The following is a 27944-nucleotide window of genomic DNA, read 5'->3' on the forward strand; positions in this document are numbered from 1 at the left end:
TAAAAATAAATAAACCTAATTATCACCCCCCTGCCAACCATATCCCTCAACTTAGTAATTGCTTCTGGGGAAACTGTTCAAATCTGTCCCCTGAAATCCCAAGGTGTAGGTATAGCCATATTGTAAGTTTAGAAAAACAGAAATATAATCTCATTAAATAACCAATTCAAAACACCACCTCCAGCTCCCCAAAAATCTCCATACCCCTTTGGTGTACAGCTGCATGACAAAACTATCTGTAAGTTTCACTGTCCTGCTAATGGTAAACAGGACCAAGAGAAGGCAAAAACAGAGCCCCAGAGCTATTTTCTGGTTTCTACTCTTTACGTCTTTCTCCCCTCACTGAGTGTTCCCCTGAACTCCTAGGCCCTCCAGATCTCTTCACAATTTCTTTCCTATCAAAATGTGAAAAAATATGAAAATATTTGTTGAAAGACTTAAGCTGAAAATGCAACGTCATATAACTAACATTTCAACTGACATTTTAAGGTAGTGATGTCCTTTGTTACTGTTGAAGAATTAGGGAAAACCTAATCCAGATGTTAGGAAGAGTGGGGGAAACCATAAGACTATTTTACTTCCCTGTCCAGCTCCTGGGCTCTAAGGATTCTGGAAACCCAATCCAAGAAACTTGAAAGAGGCAACTTTTTTCTGTCACTTTCTCACTTACTCCAGTATCTAGAAAATACCCAGTTCTAATACATCATTGTGTCTTTCTTGATCTGATTACACGTTGCACACCCTCCTCCACCAGCCCAACTCCTCATCCTCAGCTCAACCTATTTCTGTTCTTCAAGTGCCTTCTAGACATGTAACTCTGGATACTTACTTTGTATTTCTGGCCCACTTAACATTTAGTTAACAATTACTTTTCTTAATCTTATATTCTTTATCCCTGATAAGGGAGAATATATCCATATGCCTTCTATGTTATCTCTATCATAAAACTGTTGCAGATATGCCAGTATCTTTGAATGTAGAAGATACTACTAAAATGTTGACAGCAATGCTAACTAATTAAGTTGTTCCTTATTAAAAAAAAAAAGGAGAGACTACAAATAATTGATTTGTTTCTGAAATAGTAAAAAGTGGTCCTCACTTTGCCAGAAGGCTTTGGATGCATTAAGAAATTCAAGATCCTTTTCACCAGTTCACTATTTACACCTGATCTCTCCAAATCAAGAACCTCACAGATGCTCTTTAACATGGCATTTCTGAATCTGAAACAGAAAATGTAAGAAACCAACTGTGATTATGCAGGAAAGTTTATAAACATTCTCTACAATATACAGGTAATAGCTAACCAAACTGGTTCAGCCAAAGACATTAAGAAAGCAGCCAATGTTTCTCTGAATTTTAGAAGTACTCCTGATAATCTTGACTAGTGCACAAAATAAAAAGATATAATTATTAATAAATTCACTTAGCTCACTAGAATATAATGTAAAAAGCTTTTTGATACTATAAAATTCACAAATCTGTTAATTCTTCTGGGTAGTGATTAAATAATACATTTCTCCCTCAGCATTCCTACTGAATGTCTCAATGAAGGAATAGGTAATTATTACTTAAAGTTCTCAAACTACATAATAAATACATAACAATAAACAAAAGCTCTAAGAACATATCATCTCAAAAATTTTAAAAATATTTATCAACTTGCTTGCATTATGATTTCTATCAAATTGATTATTTTTAAAGTAGTTTAAACGGTACCTGTAGAGTGGGGGAACTAAGTGGCTGACAGGAACAGGAGTGGAATAGTTTCCACTACATTCCCTTAAGACTCTACATTTTTAGACTGAATAATTTATCTATGTGTATCATTCTTCTAAGAAACAGAAATGTCTTTGAGTCTTCAATAACCTTGATATCCACTATTTACTGGAATCTAATAGTTAACAGTTTATGATGACATTGTCTTGGAATTTAAAGCAAAGAATCAGCAGTCTACTTAAAATATAAGGGTGGTTATATTTAAATGTTTAAAAATACATTGGAAGCATATTAATCAATATATGATATAAAAATAACTTACTTTTTCAACATTTCTTCCTTCTTTTTATATTGGGTACTTCCTTTTTCAAATGGAAAGCCACTGAACTGACCCACATTCTTCTTTAATGAGGACACCTGAAAATGTTTCCCTTATTATTAATGCTTATTACCCAGTAATATACACAAGAGAAAATTTAAAGTCAACATCTTTATTTTCACAACTGCCTCCATGTTACAGTATTGATTTACTCAACATTTTTATTCACAATGGAAAACTGTATTTATTACTAAAATATTAACATTATAAAGTGTTTACAAACTTAATTCTTTGAAAATAACAGTTTGAATTTAGATGAATTTCATCTGGGAATTTTTACTGTAATTATAAACCCCCAACTAAATGTTTTCTGATAGCACCAAGGGATACGGAAAGTTACTACTAAAAAAGACATTCTTTCCTCAAGTAATACAAGTTACTAGCAGTAATTCTTATTTTCCAAATCAGAAAGTCAGGGATTCAGTCTTTAAAAAGTAAAGAACAGAGCACCTTCAAAAGTAAATACCATTTAGCAGTAATGAGACTTGTGTAAATTAGACTGTTGTGAGGGTTGAATGAGGTAACACATGAAAATAAATTTTACCATGCTTCAGACAGTCTTAACAATATCAAGCTTTACTTTGCCTCTGTACAACCCAAAGCAAAATCTCCTCACTTATATGGAATACCAAAGCTGTGTGTACAGTGTAATAATTCAGTAAATGAAACGCTGATTTATTCTAACAAATACATTGCCAAAGAATTACCACCTAATTTATTAGTTATTTGCTCAAATGAGATACAATACATATCATTTGTTCTGAATGCTTAAAAACATCCAAAGTATAAATTTCTCCTAATACAGTTAAAGATCACTAATATCATCATAATTTGGATTTCACAATTTGAAATATGAGATTGGCCTAAAAACAACTACAGTATACAGGACCCTGGATATTACCACACTAACGGTTGACATCCAGCTGCTACATGTCCTATCTGTGTAAATCAGTCAAAACCTGGGGCACACTTGTCTCAGGTTTTGTCTCAGCTGGCTCACTTGTAAAGTAGGAAATTGATCCAGTTGATCACTTAAGTCCTTTCCAGGATGAAAATTAGGCTTCTATTGTGAAGTATTTTATCACATAAATATGTGACTAGGTTAAAGGTATAAAAAAGTCTTACTGTGCCTGGTCTGTTGTAAAGCAGTTTATGTAGATTTCTAAGTTCATCTGTTTTCTTCTTACTCAGAAAAAAATGTATCCTTTCAATTTCACAAAGTTTCTGCCCCTTTCCTAGAAAAAAATACCATATTAAATATTCATTATGTGTTAGCACATTTAATTTAATGAGAACTATTTTTACAACATAATTTACATGTAACTTCTGCTCTAATTAGGAAAAATTTTAAAAATTACACCAATAATATACTACTATTTAGTAAACACTAAAAATGAAGCACTGCTAACCATCGTTTTGTGTATTAGGCATTTTCACTATAAAATGAAATAAACATAAACTTACCTTGTGCAATTGTAAATGGCTCTCTTTGTAAGGAAGAGACTTGCATTGTCAACCTCTCTACTTTTTTCTTCTCCCTCTTGCCTTCCACGATGAGACTCTTTTCTAGAAGTTAATTTAATACTTTTTAAATAACTAAAAGCTTAAAAACTGTATTAACTTTATTGGATAAACATGTAGAAAAAAATAGCAGACACCTAATACCTTACTCTTCTCCTGAGCATGATTTTGAGAAACAAATGACATAACAGAGATAAAAATATTTCATAAGTTAATAGCATCACTGAAGTTTTTTAAAAGTAACATTTCACTTACCTGCCAACACCACAGGGGATCCAGTCAAAAAAAATTAAATAAAATCAGAATGCAAACAAACTTTTTATCCAACTATAAATACTGCTGTAGAAATCCAGTCACTTTATTTGTGAAAAATCAACAACACCCTAAGTCTACTCTGACTAGACATAATTCCATTTATTGGGATTCACAGTGTGCTGTACAGAAGAAAACAGCAAGTTTAGATTGAGATTTTAAGAACTTCAAAAGATATACACAGGGGAAAGCAATAATTTGGTAAGCTGACAAAACAAAGACAAGAACCATAAGGCAGAGCAGCACAGAGTTACTATGGCTAGGGTAAATTCTGCAAGTGTACTTTTAAGACAACTGGGAGGGGCACTTCAAGAGATTATGTTCATAATGATCACAAATCACTGTAAAAAGGTTTTGAAATGTTCAGCCCAGCCTGCTTTTAAAAAAAAAGCTAGGAAATACATTATATTTTAAAACTTAAAACATTAAGCTTGATATTCTAAAGCCATTTACTTACTGAGATAAAGTCAGATAAAAGGACCCTACATATACTGCTGGAAATCCTTGCATTCACTCAACTGAATGCCTGTTTTGTGCAAAGCTGCACTGGATACTAAGGGAGGATCAACAGATGATTAAGAAATTGAGTATTTCTTAAAAGAGATCATGTCTACCGGGGTTGATGAGACACAAATACTATACTCCAAAGTAGAGGATGATAAAACACTTCCAAAAAATACAAATAAAAGTTGTGAATTGAGAAAAGAGTAATTCTTTGGGGATTAGGGAAAAAGGATCAAGACACTGGAGCTGGCTTTGAAGGATGGGTAAAATTTGGAGATGTAAAGATCTGCACAGAAAGAATAAGTAAAAAGAAAGGGATCCCAGCAGGTATTTCCTGGCGATGATGTGGAGAATGCAGAGAAGCTACCCTGGTTATCACTCCACCTCCTTTCCCTGAGCGGCTTAAGCCGTTTGCTTGCTGTTGATTACCAGCTAAGGACTTTCCTGGTCTATCTCCAGTACAGTGCTTTCTCCTGAGCTTCAGATCAAACAACGGGGCTGCCAACTGGACAGCTCCATTTCATGTCCTACCGGCACCAAAACTCAATGCATCCAAAACAGAAGTCATAATCATCTCCAGGCTGGCTCATCTTCATGAATTCTATTTTTCAGAAGATGGTAACATTAGCCACCCAGCTGCCGAAGACAAAAACCTAGGAGTCACCTTCGACTAGGCATCTCCTGCCTCCCTTCTCCTCACCCCACAAACCACTGCCAAGTTAAGTCAACTCCACCTCATGTTTGGCACAAATTTCACTGTCTCGTGTCTATGACGCCTGAGTAGTAGAGTTAAAATTTTCAGGGCTAAGTAGGATAAAAACATTCATAATTTTAGTTGTTCCACAAACACTTCAAATGAGGAAAACAGAACAATAATAAATTAGGACAACTATAGAACTGCTTGGAAATAATTTAAAAAAAATTTCATGTTAAAAATAAAGTCGCAATTTGAAATATCACCAGTCCCCCAGTCATTACTGTGTTGGTCATTTATAGTATTTTTACATGGCTTCTATAATTTTTTCCTGACATGAAGAAATTCACCATCTCTGTCATATCCAAAACCAAAAATTGGAGGAAAAAGTGCTGACAAAGTCTTGGACTGGTAGTGATATACTTCAGCCAATCTTCAGGTATTATATGATGAATAATTTAAAGATAATTCGTATCTTTTCCTAAGCATTTCTGTGATTAAACTTGGACATGCTTCCCTATTAGAGCACCTACCACTTTAGACAAACAAAAGGCACACCGTGTAATCTCAACCCAGATTGTACTTAAAAAATGCTGACCAAACACTGGTTTAGGTTTTTTTTTTTTTTAATTGAAAATTAAGCATGGGTTTCAATCGAAAATCTCAAACCTCTTCCAAGTTTGGATGAGCTGTATTCATATATTAAATAAACCCAGGCTGGGCTAGTATCATCCAAGAACGGTAAGATCCGTGATTTAATTTTTAAGTGGTTGCAAACACTTTAGGAAGCTGGCGTACCTCAGAGGCACTTGCCCCATGCATCTCGGATGAACTGATGCGAGTACTACTCCTCAATTCTGCAAGGTTCTTGTTTCATGCCTCCAACCAGCAGTTATTACTGCTCTCCTTCAAAACCAAAACTGAGACAGCTCTGAGCTCGTATTTAACTTTCTTTCATAGTTCACTGCTTTCGGACTTAACTTTCTCAAGTAACAACAGCTTTCACCGGTGTTTCCCCATGAAAGTAACTCCCCCTAAGCCTCTGAAAACAACATCTGCTGAAGTTCAGAACGCATATTAAAACTATTAAAATACTTCCAGGACCAATATGAGTAACTTCTTCAAGTCTCAACGTGTGATTTCATTAAAGATCTTACAATACCTTCAAAATGCAAAGGATGTGTACTCAAGTTAGCAAAAATAAAACATTATCTTAGTAACCTCAAAGGCTAGCAGTTTTTAAAAGAGATCTGAAACTTACATACTTCCTGTCAAATGATAAAATGTTATGAACCGGTATTGCTGGCGAGAAGGCGACTGCACTCCAGAGTATGTAATAACAAAGAACAAGTATTTTTCAAAAACGGGAATTCACAAAGTTATTTGCTACCGCTCAACACACAAAAAAAGCAGACAATTCTGCAAACAATTCTTGCTGAAAACCACTCCGATTTAGCGTCTCTAAGCGCAAAAAGAGCCAGAAAACTCTGTTCGGTAAAATCCATCGCGAGGAACAAGACTCCTTCCCCACCTTTCTCTTCCTCCTCTTCTTCCTCCTCCTCCTCCTCCTCCTCGTCCTCCTCTTCACTTTCCTCTCTAGGGCCGGGCATTTCGGGTTCTTTCTCGGACGCAGGCTGGGCGGGGGTTCCCTCTCCCTCCGCAGCAGGGCCCGAGGAGGACATGCTGTGGACCTGCGGGCGGGGACGGAAGCCAGACGTCTCGGTCCCCTCGCCCCTGGCGGCGGGAAGGACGCGCGGCCCGCGGTGGACCGACCCAGCACCGCCCGAGGGGGCCGCGGGCAACCCGACCTCAAAGTTGCCTCCCCGCGTAGCCGGGATGGCGGCGCTCACTCCCCGGGGGCGGCTTCCCTCCCGCCCCGCGGGCCGTCCCGAGGCGGGAAAGCGCGGGCGCCGAGCCGCCCCTCCCACCGCCCGGCCCGCGCCGCCGGCCGCCCCGCGTCCCCTCCCCCGCCCCAGGCCGCCGTCCAAATGGCCGCGGCGGTGCGGGCGGGCCCAGCGGCGCCCTCTCGGCCTCCCCTCTACGACGCGGCCCTCACCGCGGGTCCGGCCGCCGCAGGCCTGGCGCGCGAGGGCACGAAGATGCTCCGAGAGGCGGCGGCGGGCGCCGAGGAGGAAGCGCGCGGGCCGCTCGCTGGCGTGACGCTCGCGCCGCACTCTCCGCTGCCCAGAATCGACAAGATTTTCAAAATGGCGGTTCGGGAAGGAAAGCGGGAATGCGGCGGCCAATCAGGGGCACGGGCTGGGAGTTGGCGCGCGCGGGGTGGGGGAGGCGGGGCGGGCCGGCGCCTCCGCGGGAAGCCCGGGCGGGGCGGGGTCGCCCTGGCTCGGGCGGAGGGAGGGGCCGTGCGCTCCGGGGCCGCACTAGCGGCGTCCGGCGTCGCGTCCGGGCTCCTCTGGGAAAGCGGACAGGCCGCGCGTCCCGGGCGGAGGGCGGCAGGCGAGAGCGGGCCCAGGGCCGGCGGGGCGGCGCCGAACGGAAGAACGCTAGGGGGCCTGCATGTGTATTGTCTCCGAGGCTCGTTCCCGGAAAAGAGGAGGAGCGGCCGCGGGGCCGGGGGGTGGGGGCGGTGGTGAAGAAGTTTACGTCCCGCGAAGTGGCTGCTGCAGTATTTCCCAGAGATTGAGGGGAATTAGTAAGTGAGCGACCTCATTTAGGTCCCAGAGATCACGCTCGGGAAGACTCCCGAATCTGCTGTATTCGGAGGGCCTCATCGCTTGTAAGGAAGCGACCCGTAAGGAAGACGACCCTACCACGTTGAAAGTTCATGTCACCGGAGACAAAAGGGTTTCCAGACTTGTAAGTGTAGGGGGAAATCGTGTGTGTTGGTTATAATAGAGGAAATACGGTACTTTCCAGTCCAGACTCATCCCAGTTCCAGACCAGCTCCGCAGATACCTTAAAAACTCAACACTGAAAAAATTGAACACAGTGCTTTCCCCCCTCAAATGCCCCGTATTTATACGTGATTCCCCTTCATTTCCGCCCCCCAACGCCTCAACCACTAGCTCCCCAAAGGATCCTTTCACTGGATGAACTTAATGGAACTATGGTCAGTTAAATTTGCCTGAATGGATTCTGGTTTATGAGGAAAAATTAGACATTTTCTTTGAGTCTTCTCCTTTCCTTTTATGCCTGTACTGAAAACATAAGCAAATCCTGCCATTTCTACCCTTAAATTTTAAACCATTTCCCACTCTACTGATGTCACTCAAACCCTGTCCACTCTCTTTCGCTTGGATTTTGACATAGTGTCTCATTGGTTAGGCTACTTCCATATTGCTACCCCCACCTCCTACCAGTCACTTAGAAGCCAAGTGGAGTTTGTTTTAATTATCAGATTGGGTATTCTCTTGCTCAAACACTCTGCAGTAGCTTCCCATCATACTTGGAATACAATTCAAAATACTTAGGGTTGTCAACTGAAGAAAAACGCACAATCTAAACGTTTCGAGTTTTACTTGGGTAACTTACTGAGAACTATAGCGTGGGAGACAGCTTCTCACATATCTCTGAGGAACTGCTCTGAAGAGGTAAGGGAAGAGCTGGGATATATAGGAGTTTTTGCTGGGAAAAGAAAAAAAAAGCATGTTGTCAAACATCAAAGATTACTGCTAATCCCCCCCCCCACACACACACAAAACAGACATCTCAAGTTAATGATTTTAGTGCTTTTCTATGAGTGGAAAGATGCAAGAGTCTGGCCTCATTGGAAATTATTCCCCAGGTATGCCCCTTAACTATCTAAGGCCAGTATCCTATTTTTCTCTGTCCTGAATTCCCCTCAGGGCTCAGTGGCTAATGGTTTGATGGCGGGCAACATTGTTGTGTACTAGAATGGCAGGCAACATTTTTTTGTCCACATGGTTTATAAGGTTCTACATAATCCCAGTTGCTGACAATCTTGATCTCATCTCACTGACACTCTTGGCTGTTTCTGCTTCACAAACATTTGCTATTCTCCCGAAAAACCAAGCTCATCTCTACTTTTGGGCTTTCCACTTGCTTTTTTCTGCCAGGCAGGACTGCTTTCCCCTCAGAATCTTCAACTGATTTGCACCTTCACATCATTTAGCTCTATGCTCAAGTGTGTCTCCTCACCCAATACCACCACTGTTCCCTTTTCATTCTTTTTCATTCATTCATTTTTTTCATTCAAACATACTTATTGAGCACCTACTCTCTGCCGGTTGCGAGGAGCTAGAGAACAGAACTAAGTCCCTGCCATCTTCAGGCTTACATTCTAGTTGAAACAGTGAACAAACAAATGAATATGTGGTATGATGAGTAGCTATAAAAGTAAAGCAAGTTAAAGGAGATAGGAAGTATCAGTAGGATGGATGGGATTTTATTTTACATATTTGATAATTAAGGAAGATCTTCTTAATAAGATGACATTTGAAAAGCGATCTTAAGTAAATGAGAGCAATGGAAAAATACTGGATATATTCTAAAGAATTCTCTAAAGTATTGAGTGTGGGTTATAAGAGACAAAGAAATCAATGATGACTTTGGGGTTTTGGTTCAATAACCAGAACAGAGTAGCTATTTACTGAGGTGAGGGATTGAGGGGGCTGGGGATGGGTGATGGGGAAGGGAATCAGTTGTTTTGTTTAGGTATATTAGGTTTGAGATTCCTGTTAGCGTCCAAATGGAGATTCAGAATAGGCAGTTGGATGTGAGAGTGGCATTCAGGAGAAACTCTTAACTCAAGATACAAATGTAGCAGTTGTCAACACGTAGTAGATGGTATTTAAAGCCCTGAGACTGGAGGAAATCACTAACAAAGTGATAGCAGAGATGAGGAGGGCGTCAAGACTGTACCCTGGAGCTCGCCAATGTTTAGATGCTCAGGAAAGTAAGTGGAACCAGCAAAGGAGATGAGAAGGAGCAACCATAGCCAATGAAGTGGGAAAAGAATCCAGCAAAAAGGTTGTGTGTCAGAAGCCGAGTGATGAAGAAGTGTCTAAGGCGGAGAGAGGAGAGAGGGCAATCAGCTGGGTCAGAGGCTGCTAAAGGGTCAAGTGAGATGAGAACTGAGAATTGACCACGGGATGTAAGAGTGATGAATTATCAGCAACACTAATAAGAGCTATTTCTGGGAGGTGGTGAGTATGGAGCTGCCCAGAAGTGGGGTTAGAAACAGGTAGTCAAGGGATGGTTCAGACACTTCCCAGGAATTTTGCTGTTTCAGGGGAGTCGAGAAATGGAGCAGTTACTCAAAGGGAGTTTGGTCTGTAACAAGGGAGATGTTACTGTATGTTTATATGATGATGAAAAGGAATCAGTACATGGAGGAAAATGATGATGGAAGAGAGGCAGGGGATGTCAAGTGGGGTTCTCTCTGTGCAGATGCAGAAACAGAATTGAGGGTGCCAGATATTGACTGGAGATCAGTACGCATCAAAGGAAGGGGGAGAAAGCAAGATCGGCAGAGAAAGAGGTCAAACTGTGAAGCAGCCCTGACAAAGCGTCAGCATAACCCCGTGGGGAGCTCTGCGGTGAGTACAGCTTTGCAGAGTGCCCTGCAGGGCTAGGCTTTTTACCCCCACCTTGCTCAGTCACTGCATGCAAGCTGCCCCAGGAAGGGCATGGCCTCAGGTGAAATGACTCTACAGCTGGGGCAGCCCCTGACAGATGGACGCTGTCTGTTAACCATGGGCTCTGTAGCTGGGCAACAGGTCCTTCCTTGAAGGGGGTTGGAGGAGACACATCTCCATGACTACCCAGGAGATGAGAGGAGATGGAACCTGGTACACAAGTGGAGGAGTTGACCATAGATAGATTAACGGACAATTTCTATGTAGTAGCAGAAAGAAAGACAGAGGATATGGGTACAGACACCGGGTGTGGTTGGCAGATTTGTGGAAGCTTTAGAATTTTTTTTTCTTTTGAGTTTATCAGTGAAATCAGGAGCAAAGTCGTTGACAATGAGGGTGGGAGAGGATAGTTGGAGGTTTCAGGAAAGAAGAAATGTGAACTAGTCATATAGGAGAATGGGGCATGAATAGACTGGGGAATGTAGTAGGTTTGTTGTAGCTGCAGAGGACCCATTGAGGTCAGAGTGAGACCAGACAGGATTACTGTTTTTCTCCAGCCATATTCAGCTACTGGGAGTAGGTGCAAAGGTGGCAAAGGATTGGATGTAACCAGGTTGGCCTTTTGTCAGATAAGTATGGAGAAAGGAGAGGGCAGGTGAATTGAAGCTCTGAGCAGGACAATGAACATAATGATGGAGCACAGAATCTGAGTTGAGTAGGGAGGAAAGCAAAGATGTAAGAGGGGTGAGTAAAAATGGGGCAGAATTAAGAAGTAAGGTCTTGGGGGAGAGTATAGCTCAAGTAGTAGGGTGCATGCTTAGCATACACGAGGTCCTAGGTTCAATCCCCTGTACTTCCTCTAAAATAATAAATAAGTAAACCTAACTCCCTGCCCCTCAACTTTTTTTAATTAAAAAAATTAAAATCAATTAAATTAAAAAATAAGGTCTTTATTTCCTTTGTTGCCTTTATCACTGCCTGAAATTTTTAGTTGCTTATTGTCTGTCTTCCCCACTAAAATATAAGCTCCTTGTGGCTACAGGGACCTCGTCTTGTTCATCACAGCATTCTTGGCATATAAAGCAGGACCTAACACATACTGGGCGGTCAGTAGGTATTTGCCAAATGAATGCAAACTAAATAAACTCTTAACTACGAAGTTGAAGAACATTTTTTGTTTAATGTGATGAGATGGTATATTAAGATGACTGGTTCTTTTGGCTAAAGTTTATTTAATAGCAGTTAAACAGTTTTAACAACAGAAGTTTATTTCTTACTCTGTAAAGCTCTGGGCCAGTTCAGGCAACTCCCCAGGGCTTCCTTTCATGTGGTTTACTCGTTGCTCTAGGCTTCTTTGATCTTGTAGATCCACCATCGCTACATGAGTCCTTAGAGTTCACAGAATTAGGGGAATAGATCAAGAAAAGAACTCATACCTGTTCTGTGATTCTGCTCATTGACTAGTGGCCAGATCAGTCCACCACCCCACCGGACTGATAAGGGGGCATCGACAGACTAGCTGGGGAGCACTGCTGTCTCCTCACAGAGGGGCTGATCATTACAACCAAAAAGGTACAATTGGGATGAACAGGGGATATGCCTGAAAATATTTGTTGGTTTTATTTTGGGAAACATTAAACCCTTATTCTTAAATGCTGTTTCATTTTTGCCTGAGAGGTGGTTTTCACATACAGTGCACACATATCTTTCTTATACACGTATCTAGCTCGTACACACACATATCTGTCTTTCCCAGACTACAAGCTTTGTGGGCGGAGACCACGTCCATGCTATTTATTATTCTTCCCCAGTGCTTGGCACAGTGCCTGATACAAATACTTTTAAAATATTTGTTTAATTGAAATGCATCCCCTTTTGGTTCGTAGACAGTGGCATGAGTCTGTTGTCTGGATGCTTTTTAAAGCCCTTCCAGCAATACAAACTCAGAAAATTAACACGGCTTGAATAAGCTGATGCCCAGATTCTCATCTAAGCCTGGTCATAAATATAAATATAGTGACACATTTGGTTCTTCTAAAAACAAGATTTCATACTCTATTTTGGTAGAAAGAGTTGGCCAAAGTACACAGGTTAGTAATTTGAGATTAGGTTTGAAAACAGGTGAATGCAATGTTATCTGGTTGGTTGATAGACTGGATATTCTAGCTCTGACAATGGAGGAAACTATTCAAGGTAAGCCGTAGAAGGTGAGGGAAATGGTGCTGAGATTTAATAAAAGTTGGAGAACAAAGGATAAGTCGTTACCCAATTTTGACCCTAGAATCTAATTTTGCTCTAAATTTAGCAAATATTATTTAAAACACATCTTATCAGTATATCCTGATCAACTGTTTCATGGAATGAGACCAAAGGAATAGAGAAGATAGAGCTTAGATATTATTTCCCTCGTTTACTGTAAAATAAGGAGGTCATCTCTGTTGAAAGGGCCCTTTCTGCTTATGGACTAACATTCAGTATTTAGAGTATATTTAATGCCATCAATGTTGACAGAATCATTACATCAGAGGCAGAAAAGTGTTTTCTACTCCAAGGTGGCTAGAACTTCTCAACATTGTCACAAGATTGTCAAAATGGAGTATTATCTTAGAAAATAGATATGAAACTCTAAAATATTCCTATAAATCTTATTTTAAATCTACAGCCTTTTATAGTTTCCCTTTCTTTCTTTCTCTCGCTCTCTCTCTCCTTCTTGTAGGAGGAGTTAATTAGATTTATTTACTTATTTTTTTAATGGAGGTACTGGAGATTGAACCCAGGACTTCATGCATGCTAGTCATCCACTCTACCACTGAGCTGTAACTTCCCACCTTATATTTCTTTTTTTAACTTATTCTTTATTTAAACGAACTGGAGAAGGTTTGGGGTGGCTATCTGCCCCATAGGCAGCTTGGGTTTAAAAAAATTAAATTTAGAATAAACAGATGTTTGCAAATTAGGAAAAGAAAAAGATCTTTAAAAGATGGTGCTACCTCCTAAAAATACTTTTTTAGAAAAATACATTTGTCTTGTTTCTCTCCCATCTGCATCTCAAATCTAATGCAGGGATTCTCAAGTTGGGGAGGGGGGTTTATGCCCCCAGGGGACATTTGGCAATGTCTGGAGGCATTTTTGGTTGTTACAACTGGAGGGAGGCGTGCCTGGCATCTAGTGGGTAGAGGCTCCGGATGCTGCTTAAACATCCTTTAATACACAAGACAGTCCACACAACAAAGAATTATTTGGTTCAAAAATGAACAGTGCTGAGATTAAGAAATCGTAATCTTAACGCAACGTACAGAACTTTCTTTTCCCAGCACTCCACTGAAACTGCTCTCGTAAAGACCAATAATGAGCTCCAGTTTGACTCTGTTTAACATTCCCCCTTTCAAAACCTTTTTCTCTTGACTTTCATGACACTGCTTTCTCTTGGGTCCCCTCCTTTGCTGGCCGTCTTGCATCTGTCACCCTCTCAGATGCTGGAGTTCTTCAGGGATTGCCACAGGCTCTTGGTTCTTTCCTTACAAGTGACTTCCCTGGGTGACTTCATCCACGCCCATGGTATCAATGAACTCATGCACAAGGTCCTGGATTCAGTCCCCAGTATCTCCATGGAAAAACTAACTAAATAAACATAATTACCTCCCCTGCAAAAAAAAAATAAGTAAAGTCCAAATCAATGAATTTAACAACTTACTCTCTCTTTGAGCACCGTGCTCTTATAATCGCGTATTAGATTTCTTCACTTAACAGTTCATTAATATGTGAAATTCAACATATGAAAAGCTAAACCCATTCTCTTCTCTAGCAAATCTCTCCTCTTTTTACTAATTTGTTTCATCGCTTTGTTGTCCACCTTGCTACTCAGGCTTGGATATTTAAGTCACCTTGGCCTGACCTCTTTGCGACTCTTCACATGTAGTTCTCTGCATTTGGAACCTAAACGTCTCTCATCCCCACCCCTTTTCTTTCAAGAGGTATCATCTCTCTCCTTAGCCATCGTAGTAGCTCCCTTACTGACCTCTCCCTGAAGCCTTGTCCTTCCCCTTCCTTATGGAAAAACAAGTCCAAAACAAGGAATAGTCTTACAAGTCCTATACACTAGCTGGTGTGTTTGTCTGGCAAACACAGAATAATCTTTTAAGACTCAAAAAACATTGCCTTCTCCATGAAGCATTCCTCAGGTCTCTGAAGCTGATATCCCTTCCTCTCTCCCCTACGCTGTGTTCCCTTAGGACTTGGTAAGTATCTTTATTACAGTATTTGTGAAATGATATTTTAATTACTTATTTACATATCCACCTTTGTAGTAAACTTCACTTAAGTTAAGCTCTTTCTGAAGAGCTGCCTTCTTCCCAGTCCCCTCAAGTACCCTTTCATCCTCATCCCCAATCCTATGCTAGCCACCATCCAGATATTTACATAACCTTTTTTAGGCATGTTTTTGTATCATGATGCTGACACCTTGTCTACCTTGACTGGGCATCTGACCCAAGTGAGGCCAGTTAGTCCCCTCCTTGGGAATTTGGAATTGAGAAAGAGAAGAAGAGGAAGGATAGTTAAGATAAAGGAAGGACAGAGAGTCAAGACTGTATTCAATTCCCATTCCAGATTGTTCAGGAAGCCTGTTGTATCCACCCCTTCAGCTTCCAGGTGACAGCCCTGTTACCTGTTAAACAATTCTGTTTCCCCCACTTAAGTTATCTTGACTGCATTTCTGTTACCTGCAACCATAGAATCCTGCTTCATACATCCACTGACTATGAAGTCACTTGCCTTGGTCATCTTTGTAGCTTCAGCACTTACTCTAGTAACATAGTAGATAGTACTACAGAGATACAAGATAAAGACCAGATATAAAAATGTGCAGTCAATCAATGAATGAAGAAAGGAGGAAAGGGAGATAGGAAAAAGAAGTGAAGAGTTAAAAAGAGGAGAGGAGAAATTGAAAAGAAAACATACAAAGGGAAATTGAGGATAGTAGACCTGAAATCAGACAGAGAGGGAAAACACAGCAAATGATCTTAAAACAATCACAAAAAAAGAAGCGAGTGTTCCGAGGGTAAAATGTTTGGCTGTCCTGCTCTGGCTCTGCTTTCCTGAGATCAACCAGCTTTCCCCTTGCTTTCCCTATGCCCCTGTGCTCTCAGAATAGATGGGAGAATCCAGCAGGGAGCCCTGGTACTTCCAAGCACCTTAACCTAAGCTTTTCTTTCAATATTCTGATGGCAGCCCACCATGCTTACAGTGAGGTCATTCAGCTCCCAGGGGCAGCTACAGATGTCTGGACCTCAGCTAATCTAGAGAGCATGGTCTAGTCCAAGTAGCATGAACTTTGATTTCAGCCAGATGGGTTCACATGGAGGCAGGTCATAAAACGATGACATGGTAGGAGTGGAAGACAATAAAATCACTCTCAAAAGGAGAGGCAAGCTGGGGTAGGAGGATACTGCTTTGCTGTTTACACAGCAGAATATTTGTTATATGTATATATCACTGATTCCTGCGTGTCCAGTTTTCCTGTAATTTATTCCACTACTCTGTTACAAATCAACAGGCTTTTTATTCTTCAACTGTATGAGACAGAGTTATTGTACAAATGAAATATTCTGTAAATCCCCACCCCCTCAACATACCATTTTGTTTCTATCTCTAGTTTCTATTTACCAGTGTTGTTTCTCAGTTGTTTACCACCACTGACTCACCTCCCTTCAGGAAAGTTTGTCTCTCTGGGGACATGTCCTGGGGCAGATTTCACAGAGGCATGAGGATTGTACACTGGTATTCATTGACCATGTGCCCCTCCTAAAGCTCTTCTCCCCTCTCATCTCCACCTCCCACCCTTGTTTTTTTTTTTTTTTTTTCCTGCCTGCAGCCAGTAGACTTTTTCAAGCAAAAAATCTGATCTCGTTACCTTGTCTATAATATTTCAATGCCTCCTCATTGTGGAATAAAGTGCAACTTTAAAACATAGCCTAGGAGACCATGATCTGGCCTCTGCTTACCTTTCTAGCCTGTCCTTCCATTCTTCCTCTCAACCACTCCCACTCCCACTCCCCAAAAATACTCTTCCAGCCATAAGGAAGTTCTCTACATTCTCTGAATTGCCAGGTTTTTTCACTCTGGGCTATCTCTCCGTGCGACCCTCCTCCCCTGACCCCTACCCAAACTCTTTCTCCTCTTCCTCTCCTGTCCCTGGCCAAGTTACACTCAATCTTCAGGGCTCAGCTTAAAAGTCACTTCCTCTGGACTTCATGTGTCCTGCCCTCTGTCAGAGCATCTCCTTTCTTTTTGCCCGGGAGGTAATTAGGTTTATTTTTTAATGGAGGTACTGGGAATTGAACACAGGGCCTCATGCATGCTAGGTATGCCCCTTATCACTGAGCTGTACCCTACCCCCTAAAGCATCTCCTTTCAACAGCCTGTTTACTTGCCTATCTGCCCCCGATATTCAGCTTCGTGAGGTTAGGGATGTTACTTTTCTTGTTACCTCTTCTCTGGCCTAGCAGCCAGCTGTCTCAATCCAGCAAGCATTCAATGAATACCGGCTGAATGAATAAGAAGGCCAGAGCCTTTGTGCTAACCCCTCCCTCTTCCTATGTCACCTAAGCGGGCCTTTCCATTTGCAATAACTTGTTTAATGAGTTTATCTTCCAATATTGACCTCTTGCCCTGTAGAGAATCCTGACAATTCTTGTAAGCACCCATTTTTCTCCCCCAGTCCTCAGATTAGAAAGTTATCTGATAAGTTTAGGAAAGACAGAAAGTTATCTGATAAGTTTAGGAAAGACAGAAAGTTATCTGATAAGTTTAGGGAAAGACAGAAAGTTATCTGATAAGTTTAGGGAAGATAGTGGATTACTATGGAGTCTCTTTAATAGGTATTTGCATTTTCCAGAACTCTGTTATCAACTGGTTGCTTTCGAAGTTAATTCCTAGTAACCTTTATGTTGTAACGTGACTGTGAATAATGGCTATGAATAATACCACACTGCCTCTAACCTACCCCATAAACATATATTATATTGGTAGATAAATCAATGAATAAGTGGAGTGCCATTTAACAACTCACCTTCCACATTCCCAGTAGGAATTACGTCACTTCCAGCTCCTATATGTTAGTGATACAGTGATGTTTTCACAAAGCCCTTCCCATCCCTCTTATCTTTTATATTATTCAGTATGCTCTGCCCTTTGCTAGTTCGTTTGCCATTAGAACTGTGTTTAAATACATCCACCTGCTTCTTCCCAGGCCTTTGGCTCTTCAGAACTGCGTCTCTCCCGAGAACGGAGGCTCCGGGCATGCTCAGCCATCAAAGACAGGTGAAATGACTGCCTTTGCCCTGACTCGGGGCCCTGACAGGTGACAGGTGTCTACCAAGATAGCGGAAGAGATCTGTCCTGTCTTGTACAGCTAAACATATCCCTCCCGGGGCCATTCTAAAGTGCTGGCAACCTAAGTTTAACTAGAGGGGACGTCCACATTTTTAAAACCATTAAATGGAAGGGGCTATTTTGGAAAAATTTAAATGGCTGGCCGGAGATTCTCAGAGCACTCAACATGAATATCAACGGTTGAGTGACGTTGTGATAAAAACAAATGAGGACGGAGGCAGGGGATGAATGAAGTGGTGCCTTGCCTTGAACCTCATTGGGCAGATCAAAGGTTTTAAAAGGGTTTTTCTGAAATCGCCCGGCCCCAGAATTTCAAGGACTCTGTTGGTTCGCTGCCTGCTTCTTAGAGAGAGCGCGTTTCTGGGGGAGGCGTGTGCGTGCACGCGCGGGGGGAGGGAGGGCTCAGGAGAGGGGCCACCGCTCTCCGGAATAAACAGCAGGGGGAGAAGGGGAGCGCGCGAAGGGCCGCGGGAGGGGAGGGGGCTGCAGCTCCCGGGGCGAGCGCCGGGGGAGGGGGCCGGAGGCGCGCCGGAGGGCTGGTAGCTAGGAGACCCGCATGCCTGCTACGTGAAGCTGCTGCCCGGGGAGGCTGACAGCGGACCCCGGGAAGCGCACGCCCTGCGGGAGCCCTGCCCGCCTGGTCTCCCGGCTCCTGGCTCCGACCTCGCGCGCACGGTAAGGAGGGGCGCGGGGTGCCGCCCTCGCCCCGGGGCTGCGGGCTCGCGGTGCCAGGTGCCGGCTCGGCCTCCTCAGGCTGTCACCTCTTGCTCCCTCTCTCCCTCCCTCGACCCCTCCCCGGGCTCCTCGGCGCCGGGCTGAGCCCCGGGCGGGCGGCCCGCTGGGACTCCAACCCGCCGCGGTCCCCGGGACCCCCGTCTCCTCTCCGCCCTCACCCCTCACTTTCCCCCCTTGCCCCGGGCAGCGCCCGAAACCCCGCGCCCCCGGCCGGAGGGTGGAAGAGGAGGCGGGAGCTCGCCCACCCTCTCCAGGTGTGTGGCGCAAACACCGACGCACCGTTTTCCCCTGGAGTCTGCGATGATTTCCAGGCTGGGGTATCACTTCTCTCCTCCCAAAACATCCCCCCACCTTTTGTTACTATCTTAACTTTAGGATAGTAAGCCGTGGTCAAGGTAGGTGTAACCGTCTTATCTTTTGTATCTGCACCAGTGATTGAGGTACTTTGGGGTTTAGTTTTCCAGAAAATGAAACACTGTGATAAGTTTACAAGGTTTTCTGGGTGACTGTGGTGCTAGAACTTTACCACAGCTTAAAGCAGTAGCTCCTACTTGGGCTCCGAGAGCCTGATTTAGAAATCTGGGACGTGTGCGTGCGCGCGCGCAGGCGTGTGTGTTTAAAAAGCACTCCAGGTGATTGTGATGCGTTCTTTCCTCGTAATTACTTCAACATGTCTAAGGTCCTCGTGGGAAGGAGAGGGGGCTCCCAACTGTTGGTGAACATCACATGGAAATAGTAGTGTGAGTAGAGAATAAAAACGGAGTGAAAGCTGGTTCCCTTCAAGGTCGATGAATTTGCGGTGGTGTCACTGGTTTTAAGATGGCAATTTTGGGAGGGGAGGGGTAATACGTTCGTTTGAAAGTCAGATGTAGACTGGAGAGAAATCCTGCACCCCCGAGAGCCCTTGTTAAAGCGCTATCTTTGAGATATCAACTTTTAAGATGTAAGAATTGCTTCACAAGCACTCTGGCAATTAGAAAAGACTGAGGCCTATTCTCCCGGGAATGAGAAAACCTTCCTCCACTGTGCTTGCATTGACTGACTTTCTGTCAGTGACCACTGCCGTTTTCAAGTGTTGCTTATTTTAAGGATGAAGACCTAAATAGACCATAGCTCTAGGAACCCAAAGAGGAATTAATCGTAGAAATTGATTTAGGTCCTGTTTACACTCCTAATTTCTTGAACCAATCTCTTCTACCCTGAATTGGTTAAGAGTGTAAATTATATTGTATTTGAATTGACACAAGTGTTGTTTCTCCATCTTGAACTTTGTTGTAGATACAGGTCTGCTGCTTTTCATGTATATCTATACCTGGACTATTCTAAGTACCTAACAGACTCTGAGTGTAACTATCAGGGAAAATAAAGATTTTTATTTGTCTGACTTTTGAAAAAACTGAGGTGAAGGACTAATTTAAAAAAAAAAAAACCCATAAAGTAGGGGTGGGGAGAGTATAGCTCAAGTGCTAGAGCACATGCTTAGCACCCAGGAAGTCCTGGGTTCAATCCCCAGTACCTCCACTAAAAACATAAATAAATAAACCTAATTACTAACCCCCAGAAAAACAAACAAAAAAACCTAAAACTACCATAAAGTCGGTGTAATAGTAAATCATATAACTTTTTATAAAATGGGAGGCTTGTTATGAAACCGGGATGGTATTTGATACTTGCTTTCAAGGATGTTAAGGACAAGAAGGAGACCGCCTGTAAAGCATTTTGAACTTTTAGAGTCACTGTCTAGGTATTGAGCCAATGTAATGGTTTTCCTGGCAAACTTTCTCTCCTTTCTAAAATTAACTTTTCCCTAGGAAAAATAGTGCAGATACGCACGATTCAGCCAACCGAGTCCAGAAAATACTGTTTGAATTTTAAAAGTGACCTTAATTCATCCCTATAGATCTAGCATTTGCAGCCTGTGACACAAAATGTGCAGAAATACTCATTGCTTGCTGACCTTTTCAAAGCACTGGCTTAATGAGGGGGGTTACGGACAGAGTACAACATCATGTTATGAATTTTGTTGGCTTAGGCAAAACTATTATTATTTTCCTAAGGTTTTTGAGTATATGTGTATACACTGGGTCTGGGACTTCCATAATTATGTGTGTGTATGTGTGTGTGTGTGTGTGTATATATATAGCACATGTTTTTAATAGGCATGAAAACCCACAATATTTTTCTTTGTGGCAGAACACTGTAAGCATTAGGTTTTGATTACTTTTTCATGGAAATTTTAATATGACAGAACTAGAAACTTCAAGGAAATAATTCCATAAAGATCTATTTGGAACTGAAGGCCTTTTTAATAAAAGATGTTTGAAGCTCGTCTGTGTGCTTAGCATCCGCAGAGCAATTCTTTGTGAGCCGAGTAAGGGTGGTAGATCCAATTCTGGCAGCCTCAGACGGTGGATGATTAGACCCTGCCACTCTTCTCCAGACCTTTAATTTGGTCTGTAACTTGATGCTTCACTGACCCCACACTCCCCCTGCCACGCTAGCTCAGAGAGGAATTGCTGGCACTCTGGATTGAATTTTTTTCCCCTCCCATCAATTAGAACATGTTTGCATGGGTTGCAGAATGCAGTTACATTTTTAGTTCAGTATTCTAAGAAATACCTTTAGCCACAAAGAGGAGACTCAGGGCAGCCAGATCACATATTGCCTTATTTAATCGTGCTATGTTAATTTCCCAGTGATACAAGTATAATAGGCAGAGAGTCTTAAAACTGGAAAGCATTTTAGAAGTCATCTAGATTCTAATCATTTCTCTCTATGGATGAGTATTAACGCAATTGTAGCCACAATCCAAACTTTGAGAATAGACGTTAAATTTCATATTCTTTTCATAGACATTAAATTTCATACTCTTTCTAGTTCTTGTGGTAGTGAGGATTTTGCTCATTTGGAATGAATTTATGATCAATGATGTAGGAATGGCAGCAAAGTAAGCTGCAAATCTCAGCTAGATTGCCAACGATACTCAAAGTGTGACCTTAAGGGCAATGTAGGTCATTTACAAAGGCGGTGAACTATTGTAAACTAGCATCCTATGTTTTTCATTACTTTGGGCGGGGACTCTTTCAACTGACTGACAGGAGAAAAGTTCACTAAGAGAGATGAGTATAAAGAGAGGAGAGTAAAGTGGTGGGGTGTGCGAAGAGCATGACATACTAAGTCAGCAAATCGTTCAGAAATGGTTAGCCTTCAGACCCCTCCCTAGAGTTTTTATCTGAAATAGTAGAAACAATCATTGGAATTTCCAGCCCTTAAAACCCTGCTTATGTAAGACTTGATATTTGGAAGTCCCACTTCTTAATATTTCTGCGTTTCAAGATCTTCTGTCTTAAAGACTTATCTTCCCAAGTTCCTAGGGTCGAGGATTGACAGAAGAATTTATCCTGGTATATAGGCCCAGAAGATTTGGATCCAATTTTAAGAAACCATATGGAGTCTAGGGGAGTATTCTTGCTAGTGCTCCAACTCGCTACCATTTATTTACTGAGGTACTTTTCATACATAAAAAATACCTTCACAGCCTTGACAGATGGCTGTTACTATCCCCTTTATAAAGATCTGTAATTCAGAGGAGTTAAGCATCCTGACCAAGTACACACACCCCATTCAACATCGCACATTGCATCCCTAACGATGGCAAGATGTTGATGGAATCCATAGACGATAGCTCGTTTGGGGATAGCTGGTACATTTCCTAATTCTGCAAAGGCTTTATAAAGTCTTTGTATGTTTTTATATTTTAGCTTAGATGTGTTTAGTGTGTGGAGCTCAACAGTTCATGTTGATTTAATGATTAAAGACAATGACCACATTTAAAATGTGTTCTAAAGTAGAATTAATCCTCAAAAATCAAGATATCTTTAAGAATAGACTTAAGAACTTTGTGAAAATTTGGTGATTCAGATTATATAACTAATTTGCCACTCTCTCCATTGCTCTCTACAAGTGATTCTCTTTTTCATGGTACTGTTTTCTTCAAGGTTTTTTTTTTTTTTAGAAATTCTGTCTTCTAGTGTTGTCCTGCCAGAGCAGTTATAAATTAAAATATGTATTACTTTATTAAATTTACTTTCTTTTATGGCTCCTTGATGTTATAGTTAGGATGTTATATTTGTTTGGTTTTGAAAATATGGATGTAATTAGGCTATATTTTTTATGAATTTCATTCCAAGATAGTAAAGGGGTAACCTACAAAATATTTGTTGCAAAAATGAGCATTAGTCTGAGAGGGTTGAGAGTCACTGCCCCATAAAGAATATTTCTTACTGAATCTGACACAAATAGAACTATTAAGCAGTAGAAGTTTTACCTTTGGTTTCATGAGTTTATATTTTATTCAGCTTCTTTGGGCCTTTGTTATTTATTCCAGTCGGTTACCATTCAACCTTACATAAAGAGGTGAAGAGTTGTCTCCTTCAATTGTAACCCTGAAACTTCTGCCCCAGGAGAGAGTCTTTGCCCCGGTGCAAGGCTTCCTCTCTATGTTACCCGCATTCTTCCATTGCAGTTTCTTCCATATCCCCAAAGGCAGACATTATTCTCTGTGTTAACTGGTTAATAGAAAATTTTTGCGAACGCTTTAAAGGCTCTGCAGCTAGGTTTAGTACAAATAGCAACTGTCTTGGCCATAACATTGGCACAGCCCAGCTTCCAGGTCTGCAGACTGGGGATGTTGGTGCCCGCATGTCAGGTCCTGTTTGCCCCCTTCCTCACCTGCACCCCCTCCTGGAGAGTGCGGAAGTGCATGATGAAATTTTGCTTTGCATCTTCAAGCAAGTTCTTGTAACTTAATACTTCTTTCCCATAGTATTTAATTAATCCAGATTTTTTTCCTTTTTAAAATAATATTCTCCAGTTGCATACTTTAGTACCTTATCACTATTTAAATGTTTTTTTGGAAACCATGTGAGCAGAAAGAGGTAAGAGTATTTGGGGTATTGAATATCAATTTGTGTGTAAATATATTTAAATTTTAAATAGGCTTATTAAGAAAGGTTAAGGAGCATGTCAGACGATGGACTAATTTTTACATTTTGGTTTTGGAAAATGTAGAGGACTGTCAGAATTACCTCTCATCTCACCCCCAGAGATAAGCACATCTAACATTCTGGCATAACTTTTCTACTTTTAAAATTATGCATGTGAACATACATATGTATGAATGTTGTTACAGAATTAAGATTTTTTTCCATGCATTCTTTTTATTAAAATTTTTTTAACAATAGATCATAGGAATTGCCCATGTTAGTTAACATTTTTCTTTAGCTATCTGGACTGTATTTTATTTGCTCACTTTTCTTCTGGTAGATTAAAAAGTATAGATCATATCTTAAAAATTCAACTCTTGCTGCCTTTAAGGTTTCTGTTTGGTATTTTTATTTGCATTCTTTTTATTGAAGTATAGTCAGTTTACAATGTTGTGTCAATTTCTGGGGTACAGCATAATGTTTCAGTCATACACACACATGCATTTGTTCATTTTAATATTCTTTTTTTTTAAAATATATATATGAGCTTGTCTTCCCTAATCAATGCCAGGAAGAAATGGTATTAATAAACTTTCTTCTTATAAGATGAGAAATCTGACACATTTACTCCCTCTCTCCAGTTTCACCATTTCCTAGTTTTTGTTTTGTGTTGATATAATCTAGGATTATAAAATCAAATTTATTATTATTAATAAACCCTGAAATCATTTATTTTCCATTTGGAAGAATTACTTTTTTTTAATGGAGGTACTGGGGATTGAACCCAGGACCTCATGCATGCTAGGCATGCACTCTACTACTGAGGTATACCCTCCTCCCCACATTTTAAAATTTCCAGACAATAAAACAGGTTGAAGAGGCCAAGAAAATAATCATTAGAAGACGATTTTTTAGAGTTGGTGGTGGATTCAAGTCTCTCATCCTTGCCACAGAGAGAAGGATGTGTGATGCCTGCCTCTCAACTCAAATCTAAAGAAGGGGGTTTTATGCAGATCATTTGAGAGTGTAATGTATATCCCTGCAGATTTGGAGATATAGAGACTCATGCCTGAGAAATCCAAAGGATAGGAGATGGGCTGGCTAGCTCCTCTGATGGTGAAGTGAAAGAGACGTAGCTGTATTGTTGTATAGTTTGATAGAGCACAAAGTGCATGGCTTGTTCCTCAGAGACCAAGGGTAGATCACCATGCTACAGAGTGAGCTAGCCGGGGTCACCTCAGGTCGTGTGTAAGAGGACCACCTGGACCCTAGTAGGGTAAACTGAGAAGAGAGCCATAAGTAACCATCTGCAAGAAGGGATCTGTAGGTGAAAGATACCCAGTGATGGGGATGGAGTTAAGGTTCTCCATCTCTGTACTTTTCATTATCTTCATCACCATCCTATCCCTGGATCAAAAGAAAAAGTAAGCTTTTTAAGTGTCCATAAACTGATGAATGGATAAAGAAGATATGGTATATTTATATAGTGGAATACTACTCAGCCATAAAAAAGAATGAAACAATGCCATTTGTAGCAACATGGATGGACCTAGAGATTATCCTACTAAGTAAAGAAAGTCAGACAAATAAAGACAAATAGTATATGATATCACTTATATGTGGAATCTAAAAAAATAGTACAAATGAACTTATTTACAAAACAAACAGACTCACAGTCATACAAAACAGACTTATGGTAACCAGAGAAGAAGCAGGGGAGGGATAAATTAGGAGTATGGGATTAACAGATACACACTGTTATATATAAATAGATAAACAGTAAGGACTTACTGTGTAGTGCAGGGAACTATATTTAATATCTTGTACTAACCTATAATGAAAAAGAATATGAAAATGAATATGTATTTATATATCTGTATAACTGATCACTTGGCTGTGCACCTGAAACATTGTAAATCAAGTATACTTCAATAAAAACAAACTTTTTAAGTAAGCTTTGAACACTCATAGATGACCAGCATTAAATCATTACATCTGTATCAGTCGAAGAATTTTCCTGCTGCCTCCTCTTCCCCCACCTCAGCCCTACTTTTGTATTAGAAAGTGGGGGGTAACCTAAATTAGCATATGGCTGAAGAGAGAAGAATCTTTATTCACCTTTCCCAATACACGAGGCCATACTTACCTGTAGGAGGGAGACGTTTAACTTTACATCAAGTTGGGAGAGTTTGAGTGCTGTATTAGATTGGACACATTAATTACAGAACTGTGATTGATTTTTTGGACTTAGAGTGACTTGAAAAGTCTTCATTATTTAAGACTGATTAGAAGAGTCATGACAGATAACAGGATCCAGCTGTATAGCCCAGGGAACTATATTCAATACCTCATAATGGCCTTATAGTGAAAAAGATTATGAAAAGGAATATACATAAATGAATACATAAATCACTGTGCAGTATACCAGGAATTAATGCATTGTAAATGGACTATTCTTCAGTAAAAAAGAAACATAAAAAATTAAAAAGAAAGATATTTGAGAGTAGAAAAAAAAAAAAAAAAGGAAAGTCATGGCAACTGTCCTGAATTTCATCCAAGGACAAGGAAGAACCAGCCCCACATAATAAACTTAAAGAGGCAGTGGAGGAAACAGATAAAGTCATTTTCTGATTACATCCCCATGAGCCCTGCTTGTTCATTATAAGGGTCACACATATGACACCATTTGTAGTTTTTCAATGAAGCATAATTGGCAAGAGGGTGGAAGGGAAGGGCAGATATGGTTATTATAGGAATCAAATTTACTCACAGGAATGTCACAATAACTATTTTCATTTCTTAAAATCATGCTCAGAGAATTTTAACTAATCAATTAAGATATACATTAGGTAATTTTTAAGATGAGGCTTCCAATCTGTTCCACAGCTGGGGAAATGATCTGAGATACTGCTTTTGTGTAATAAGCACATAAGACATTTTCCCCCTTCTGTTTCCAGAGAATCACAGAAGCAATAAACAGCTAAGATGAATTGTTCACCATTTGTATTCTGCCATTGATCAATTAAAAAAAAAGTATGTGTTCCTATAAAACAATAAAGATAATGCCCATAAGCCAATAAATTCTAGAATAAACAAGAATGCTAATGGCTGTCACTTTTCAGCTTTTAGAAATTTAAAAAGGACTTTAAACTATTAGCTTTCGTATTATATTCCCAGCATTTGCAATGCTATTCAATCTAAGTCTTTTAATGGTAAAGGAGTGACAAGAGAACAATCTAAGTAATGTTTCTATTAATGTGTTCCTAAAAGTTGAAAAGACAACTTGAAAAATATGTGAGTTGCACACAGAGTAATTACATTGACAAAGAACAAGTGTGGTTTATTCCATAGAAGTGGAACTTTGGACCCAGAGGTAGAATGTTAGATTGACCTGCAAGGATAGAAGAAAGGTGATGACTTGGCATGGGGACGTGAATGAGTCTTCAGTGGCTCTAGAGGAAATCCTGCTGTGCCCTGGGGATCCTGAGGCCAGGGCCATGCTATTGTAGGACTTTGCTCAATGTTGTGTGCAGTTCCCTTAGTGCAGTGGTTAGGAGCAAAAGTGCTAACAGTTGTGGGACCTGGGGCATTTTATATCTTCAGTTACGGTGTCTTCCCTGTAGGAGGCAAAATTCTAAGATGTGTCTCCAGATTCCGCCTTCTGGTATACACCTCTATAAATCCTCTCCCCTTGAGTGTGGCCGGAGCCTGGGAAGATGGTGGGATAGTTACTCCCATGATTATGTTCTGTTTTATAAGACTGGAGAGAGATTCTCCTGCTGGCTTGAAAGGAGCAAGCTGCCATGTTGTGAGGGGTCCATGTGACTAGGAGCCTGGAGCAGATACTAAGTCTGTGGTAAGTTGTTTCATGGCTACAGAAGATGCATACATTTCCCATTTTCTCTAGTCTAACTCTCAGTGTTATTACAAGCATATGCTGGAAATTCTTATTCTGTCCTCATGTCTCTTCACTTCATATGTTTTCCATTAAAATTGTTTCTCTGTATCATGCCCAAGACTTTCTTCAGATTTATCTTTCATTTCGCTAATTCTCCCTTCAGCTGGTTGCACTCATCAGCTTTTGCTTTGATAGTATACTGTAACAAACAACCTTAAAACCTCAGTGGTTTACAGCAGCAGATTTCTCT

At 40.9% G+C, this 27944-nt stretch overlaps 2 protein-coding genes across 2 annotated transcripts in view; one reads left to right on the forward strand and one right to left on the reverse strand.

Moving 5' to 3' along the window:
• Nucleotides 1–7356, reverse strand: part of DEK (DEK proto-oncogene) — a 29010-nt gene extending 21654 nt beyond the window's left edge. Inside the window, exons 1-6 of the mRNA XM_074348146.1 lie at nt 7183–7356; nt 6658–6817; nt 3560–3661; nt 3221–3330; nt 2039–2133; nt 1100–1220 (exon numbers count right to left, since the gene is read on the reverse strand). Of these exons, the coding sequence (XP_074204247.1) occupies nt 1100–1220; nt 2039–2133; nt 3221–3330; nt 3560–3661; nt 6658–6808 (579 nt within the window). The 5' untranslated portion in view covers nt 6809–6817; nt 7183–7356. The remainder of the gene's footprint in view (nt 1–1099; nt 1221–2038; nt 2134–3220; nt 3331–3559; nt 3662–6657; nt 6818–7182) is intronic.
• An 11234-nt stretch (nt 7357–18590) lies between these two features.
• Nucleotides 18591–27944, forward strand: part of RNF144B (ring finger protein 144B) — a 133787-nt gene continuing 124433 nt past the window's right edge. Inside the window, exon 1 of the mRNA XM_074348147.1 lies at nt 18591–18751. The gene's annotated coding sequence lies outside the window, so the exon portion shown is untranslated. The remainder of the gene's footprint in view (nt 18752–27944) is intronic.

The sequence above is a fragment of the Camelus bactrianus genome, chromosome 20 (assembly GCF_048773025.1).
Source record: "Camelus bactrianus isolate YW-2024 breed Bactrian camel chromosome 20, ASM4877302v1, whole genome shotgun sequence".
NCBI lineage: Eukaryota > Metazoa > Chordata > Mammalia > Artiodactyla > Camelidae > Camelus > Camelus bactrianus.